This window comes from Manihot esculenta, chromosome 8 (genome assembly GCF_001659605.2).
Source record: "Manihot esculenta cultivar AM560-2 chromosome 8, M.esculenta_v8, whole genome shotgun sequence".
Taxonomy (NCBI): Eukaryota; Viridiplantae; Streptophyta; class Magnoliopsida; order Malpighiales; family Euphorbiaceae; genus Manihot; species Manihot esculenta.
In genome coordinates, this window is record NC_035168.2 from 7152089 (window position 1) to 7159769 (window position 7681).

Consider the following 7681-nt stretch of genomic DNA (forward strand, 5'->3'; position numbering starts at 1 on the left):
TTTCGTCTCTGTCTGGGAGTTTCGGCCGCCGAAGGTGCCGCCGAACCTGCCTGACTTTCGGCTCTGGAGGGACTTCCGGCCGCCGAAGGTGCCGCCGAAAGTGCCCTGTCCAGCCTTTTCTTGCATGCTTCCTAGGAGTGTTTTGAGGTGTCTTTAGGAGGTTTTTGGGGGTATGTTTAGAGTTATGTTCTTGTTGTTTGGTGCCTCATTTGAGTCCACCTGTGTAGGTTCGGACCCGAGGAACCGAGACCCCCGGTTGTGAGATAGTCGTTCCGAGTTCGTTGTTACAGCTTCAGTCACCAGGTGAGTGGAAAAAATCCCTTAAGTTTTAAAGTAAAGTAAATGAATAAATGAATGAATCATAAAGCATTGCCCATGCATCATTATGCCATGCAATATTTCAAGATGTTTGCATTAGAAATTCACGAATATGCTGCATTGCATAAATTGATGTTGATGTGGATGGTTGTTGGGTGATCCATAGTCCTCTGATGATATGTTATGATGATATGTATGGAAGACCAGCGAGGCCCATTCTACGCCCCTGGCACTATGAAAGAGAAAGACCAGCGAGACCCATTCTACGCCCCTGGCATTTGGAATGTTATGATACGTAAGAGAAAGACCAGTGAGGCCCATTCTACGCCCCTGGCATTTGGAGATGTTGAGGACTAATGGTGACAATACCATCCTTTATGTGATTAGCTGTGATGTGATGCATTTCATGAAAGCATGAATAAGAAAAAGTTAAATAATAATAATAAAAAGAAGAATAATATACCTAAAAATGGAGGAACTATAATAATAATAAAATGAATAATAATATACCTAAAAAGGGTGGAATTAAAGCAAATATTTTTTTTAGTTTCCGCTCATTGGGCTTTATAGCTCACCCCCTCTCCCCTAACCCCAGTCTTGCAGGTGCAGAGTAGCTAGAGGAGTCAACAGAGTAAGAGAAGTTTATGTAATAGCTTAGCTGTGGACATGGTTTGTTGGTAATGTATAAGTATGAGATGTAATGTAAGTTTGATAATGTGCTTGACTAGAGTCTGTTGTATTCCCTGTACACATGGTCTTGTATGAGATGTAATGTTTTTATGATGATTTTGTAATCCAAGCCTATGTTATGTTATGTTACCCCATTGGAATATTTGATGAGGACTCCAATGAGAGGTTTATGTTATGTTTGTGCATGCACAGGCTAGGCTTGGCAAAGAAATGTTTGAATGAAAGATAAGTTTTTAATTTTTATGTATGCTGTTGACCATGTATGGGATTAAACAGGTTCACAGGATGTATATTTGGCTTGCTACGGGTCCCGGCGGCCTTAAGCCGATCTGGATCCTAGCGCCGGTGGCGGCCTGATTTTCGGGTCGTTACAGAGCTTTCTTTATTTGCTTTTCCTTCTGTACTTTCCTTATTTGAAAACTTTCCTTTTCTGAAAACTTTCCCTATTTGAAAACTTTCCTTTTTTACGCTTTCCATATTTGACACTTTTTAGCAGTTTTAAGAGTATTTTCTCCATATTATCTTTTTACACCTAATGTCTGCAAAACATGATTAAAACCACCAAATTAAACAGAAAAAATGCAAATAGACATCAATAATATCATGATAATATGGACTAAAATATGCTCTATCAGTCCACTAAATAAGACATTTGATTCAATTTGTATCAAATTAGTAACTTATGATATTACCCTATTAGTAAAGAGCGACAATTTATAAACGCCGTTAGAAATACTAGCATAAATATCTTATCATGAGATACTACCATGAAACATATTGAACCACATACATTAAAGTGGAAATTAGTGAAATCATAAGGTTTTTTTTTTTGTTTTTATCTTTTAATTAATAATTATTTTTTATTCAACATGTCAGCATTTTTTGATAATGTCTGTAAATTATCATTATTTGTTAATGGTACGATACAATAAAATACTATTTTGATACAAATTGAACTATAGATTTTAAAGTGAAAATGAATAAAATCACAAAATACTATTTTATGCTTTTTTTTTTCTAAAATTTATTTGTTAAATGACGGTGTTAGCAATAGTGATCCAAAATCATGTAGCTATTATATTTTGCTAAAAAAAATTCCAAATGTAACTCTAAATTGCGAATATACAGACATATCAGAATTTACGCAACTGACTTAAGAGTGTTTAGCATTGAGTTTGAAAGACCAGAAAATATATTTAAAAAAAAAAACATTTTAAATGTTGAAAAAAGTAGTTTGGGAAAAAAATATTTTGTTATTTTAGTGTTTTTATAACTAAATTATATAAAAAAATAATTTTAAATTATTTTTTAAATAATATTTTTAAAAAATTATTTTTTTTCAACAGCAGTTTTAACAGTAATTGGGTCTTAAAAAAATAAATTTGAGAGTTGACATAACTCAAGGTGGCGTGCAGCTATTTTCTTTAATTTATTTTATTATTAATTTAAATATTAAATATTAATTAAAAATTAAAAATTCTAATGTGCACTCGGTTCGGTTGTGGTAAGTTTTATTTATAAAAATATATTGATAATTTACAATTAATGGAGTGTTTATACAATTTGTGAGCAGTAATTTTTCAAAACTAATACCCAATAACGTAAAATTAAAATATTACTATCGAATTTTGAGAGATTATCTCAACCCAAATATCCAACAGGGGGAAACCCTGCTTAACCTATTAATATTATCATTTGTCATCATTCCTAATGTCATAGCAATATATATATATATATTTTATTAAATTTTTATTCATATTTTTTATTTCAAATCGAAAAAACAGATTGAATTAAATTAATTTAAAAATTCAATTCAGTTTTTTTATTTTAATTCGGTTTAATTTTTAATTTTAAAAATTTTAGTTATTTCAATTTGATTTAATTTTGATAAAAAAAATTAAAAAAATCGAATCGAACCGATTAGTGATAATAGTATATTATTTTCAATAATATAGAGAGATCGAATCATTTAAAATATTTCAATTAAATTTTAAAATATTAAAAATAAAGCGTAAAAAATAAAAAAATTTATTAAAAATTCAAATAGATCAAACTGAATCGAATCGAATCTAATAAGACTGGTTCAGTTCTATTCGATTTTTTATTAAAATCGATTCGATTCGATTTTTATAAATACTAAAATTTTAATTTTCAATTTATTCAGTTTAATTTAATTTTAAACCGAACTGACCGAATGCTCACTCAATCAGGTTATGTCCTAGCAGATAAACTTGACAAAGGACCTGGTGTGATTCAATTTCCAGCAACCAACTTACTGAGCTATACTCTTAGAACATCAACCATTTGCACGGATACAGTATGCTAGCACACTAGATAGCCATTCTAAGCGGCTATAAGCTCGATTTTATAGGAGAATGAGTTTAACTATTATTTGGTTTGTATACTTAAAATATACACTTAATTTTTAATACACAAATCTTTTAGGCAAAACTCATTCTTGTTGGCTTTTTGGAAGTGAAGGAGAATGAGAGACTCAAATTTTAACAATTGATGTATAAGATACAACTTATTTTAGATGCCCCTGAGATTATCTTGGACCATCAGTCATCGACTGTGAGAACACAAGCTTGGAGTCTGTTTCATCACCACCTACAATGGATTCATCTCCACTGAGGCAACTGTTATAGCTCAGACTCATCAGAAAATTTGATGAAACGTCTGTGGTAGTATCCTCGTATGGTTCTCTGGGCACTGCAGTTTGTAGCAGCTGCAGTGTATATTCCAAGTCCCACCACACTTCATTCATCGTAGGCCTGTCAGCTCCTTCTTTCTTCAAGCATTTCTCAGCTATTTCGCCGAACTTACTCAGGGAGCTAGGATTAATCTGACCAGCCAATGAAGGATCAATGATTTTTTCTAGTTGCCCTTCTCTTTGCCAGAACATTCCCCAATCAGCTAAGTTTATTTCCTCCGTCTTAGAGGAGTTGACAATAGGTGGCCGAGCACAAAGAACTTCAAGAAGCACAACTCCAAAGGAGTATACATCGGATTTATCAGTTAACTGAAGAGTTCTCACATATTCAGGATCAAGATAGCCAAAGCTACCTATCAAACTCATTCCACGGTGGTCGGGATCAGGAGGACCTAGTTGGGAAAGGCCAAAGTCAGCTACTTTTGGCACGTAATGTTCATCAAGCAAAATGTTTGTTGATTTAACATCGCGGTGAATGATTCCTCCATCTGAACCAGTGTGAAGGTAATGGAGACCCTTGGCTGCACCTATGCAGATTTCAAGCCTTTGCTTCCAAGTCAAATAAGGTTGTGTAGATTCACTCTTGCAGTTCTCTTTCCAGATGTATAGGTGATCTCTTAGAGTACCCTTTTCCATAAATTCATAAACCAGAATCATTTCAGATCCTTCGTAGCAATACCCGATTAAGGAAACAAGGTGGCGGTGGCTAATTTTGGATAAGACAGTAACCTCAGTTTGGAATTCTGGAAGACCTTGGCCATGGCTTGAATTGCTTCGTTTCACAGCTACTTTGGTTCCATTTGGAAGAGTTCCTTTGTAAACTTTACCAAATCCACCCTCACCGATCAGCAACTTTGTGTCAAAGGTGCTAGTAGCAGCAAGTATTTCAGACAAAGGCATCTTTAACTTGAGGTTCAAATTAGGAACAGGGCAGGCAGACTTGTCAGGAGGAGCCTCATTCTTCTGATGCATAGCTTGAACAGGCTTAGCTTTCCTACGTTTCACAATAAACAAGAATAAGGCTATCAAAATGGAAATCAGAACCGCACCCCCAACTGAAAAACCAATTACAAGATCATGATGTTTGCTGCTTTGATGTATGCTTGTATTTGTTAAAATCTCCAAAATCTCCAATCCATTTAGAAAGGCAACTTTCTCACTAGATTCATCATTAATTCCAATACTGAAGTTTATATATCCAGAATCATCAGATTGAACAACCAAATCTCTGATATATGGAGTTGCCAAACTGATATAACTTTTTTCAGAATCAATGCTCTGCATGAGTTTTGTATAAATATAAAGATCAATCTTCCAAAGACCAGGTGATAGGCTGACAATATCGCAGAAGTGCAGGCGAACAAGATGTGTAGCTTGCTTTTGCACATAGAAACGCCAAGTTATGTTCCCTGTACTCACTTCTTTGCAGGTCTTGTACACAAGATCCGGGGCCATATCTTCAACAGCTTTGGGCTCCTGACGAAGCTTAAGAGAACTAGAAGAAGAAAAATTTTTTGCAGAAGATCCTGGAAGTAGATATTGATCATCCCCCTCCCACTTCTTCCACAAGGGATCATCAATATTACCAACCTGTCCAACATCGATCCTGTACAGTGTCTGTAAAGCAGGGACTGCGTTCACATGTTCATCCATGGTGAAGTTCTGAGGAAGAAGAATGACTTCCATGGCATTAACAAAAGCAAAGGACGTCTTTGTAGCAGGTATAAAATAGATACTGAACTTGCCTGAGTTCATAATGAGAAAGAACTCCTTTATCACCGGTAAATGGGTAGTGTTCTTGACACTAAAATTAGATAAGAGCAAGAATTTTGATGAAGTAGAAACATTGAACAAAGCATCAGAAAGATTAACCGTTTTGGAGTTGAACGGTAAGAAATGAAGACGTACAATGTATGTGCCACTATCAGCGATGTTTTTGAGATCATATGATGACAGTTTCTTGTAAACTATTGCAGTTTGATAGAGAAGAGAAGTGTTCTGAGGTAATACTGAACTGTTGCTAATAGAAACACCAGATCCTGGAGAGAAGGAATCAGAATTTTCATCACCCACAAATTCTCGGCCATCATCGAGCCTAACACTGGACTCTGATCCACAGTTTATGAAATAATTAGTTGCTAGACCATGAGTAGATGATTGGAGAAGTAGAAAAGCAAGGAATTGTATGAGAAAGAGTGGATAAAGAATGGCCTGGAGATGAAAATTTGCCATGGAAATTTTGATGTTTTTGGGTGAGTGGGAAGATAGAGGAGCGAGTGTAGAAGGAGCTCAAGAGGAAGTGAATGGCAATCATTAAGGTTAGCCGCCCAGCCAACTTGCAAAATAAAAAATAAAAAGGAAATGTCATAGGAAGACTCATTCGTTGACTTTATGTTCGTTAGGTCCTAATATTGCCAAAACGCAAAAGCTCTCCTGTGATTTCTTAATTAATTCACATTTACCATGACGTATTAATTTTTACAAGAACAAATTAGGTTCATGCAAACCATAAGTAATTTTTTAAAAGAAAATACTTAATTATAATGAAAAATAAAATTATATGAACGATTAATTAATAGAATTTTTTAAAATATTAAAAAAAAAATTAATATATTTTTTAAAATAGAGTAACCAATTAATGAATTTCTCGATATTATGAAAACTAAATAATAATTTTTTTCATTAATTATTTTGAATCAAATGAATAGTAAAACTTTAATATAAAAAACATGTGGTGTAACATCCACCGTAGCATAAACGGTGGGAATAATAATCTCACATTGAGAGATAGCTCAAAACTTCTAATAATTTAGGACCAGAGACAGTTTGCTATCTTTTTCGGCGAGGTTCAACTTCATTACTAATTGTATTGTTAAGTTAGGACCAGATAGCAAAGGCAGTGGGATTAATAATTCCAAGATAGTGGGATTTGAGAACATCAATAAATTTAATTTGTTACACATGAAACCACAATAACTTTTTTATGCAATTTTTCTTAAAATCAGTATAGCAAATAAAATCAATATCACAATTCACCTGGAAATGCAGTCGACAAGGTAATAGAGGAGAGACCAACACTCCAGGAGCAAATAGCAAGGCGACACTCGAGAATGTGAAGAAGATTACAATAGAGGTTGGGACGATCAATGAGAACGGAGACAGCAAGGCAATCGACAATGATGAGGCTGAGGGAGACAGTGAGGTGAACACTATTGAAGGATCGACTCTGGGCATGCTGTGAGAGAGGATTTTAAGTGGAGCAAGTGATCAGAATCTCATACAAGGAAAGAGGCTGTGGTTTTAGGGATTTAAAATCAGTAACAGACATTTCCATTACAAATTGAGTCTAAAATGGACTATGAAAAATTAACAAGTGACATATTTAAATTTTATACAGTTTATTTTTTTATATATTTTTTATTTTTTTTTATTATTACTATGAGTATGTGACTTTTTAATTTTTTATAATTTTTTAATATAATATATTATTCACGATAAAATAAAATTTTTAATATATATATTTTATTTTTATTTGTAATAATAAATAAATTAAAAAACATATATAAATAATAATAAATATATTAGAGATTATCTATAATTATATCATGTAGTATAAATTTATAATTTTTTATATATTTATAATTTTATTTTTATATAAAATAATAATTAATATAGATATTAGATACCATTTATTATTTTTATCATCACTATTAATATATAATTTTTTATTTTTATTTTTTATTTTTTAATATAATAAATATAATTTATTATATGGATAGTTATTAATCTTTTAATTTTTTATTATTTTTTAGTATAATATGATAAATATTTTCCTCCTCCTGGTCCATGATAGATTTAATTTTCTTCTTGCTCCACCATATGGGTCCATCAAATGGATCTCCAAATGTTCTTCTTGATGAAAGGACCTGCAAAATAAGGAAAAACGGTCAGGGGTCTACC

At 32.9% G+C, this 7681-nt stretch overlaps 1 protein-coding gene across 1 annotated transcript; it reads right to left on the reverse strand.

Annotated features, from left to right (window-relative positions):
• Positions 1–3426: 3426 nt before the first annotated feature.
• Positions 3427–6066, reverse strand: LOC110620423 (probable receptor-like protein kinase At2g23200). The gene has a single exon (XM_021764149.2). It carries the CDS (start codon positions 5951–5953, stop codon positions 3557–3559), a length of 2397 nt encoding a protein of 798 aa, XP_021619841.1. The 5' UTR covers positions 5954–6066; the 3' UTR covers positions 3427–3556.
• Positions 6067–7681: the final 1615 nt, after the last annotated feature.

Coding starts and splice junctions, on each gene's coding strand:
- LOC110620423 (XM_021764149.2), bottom strand. CDS start 5,953: ATGGCAAATTTTCATCTCCAGGCCATTCTTTATCCACTCTTTCTCATA.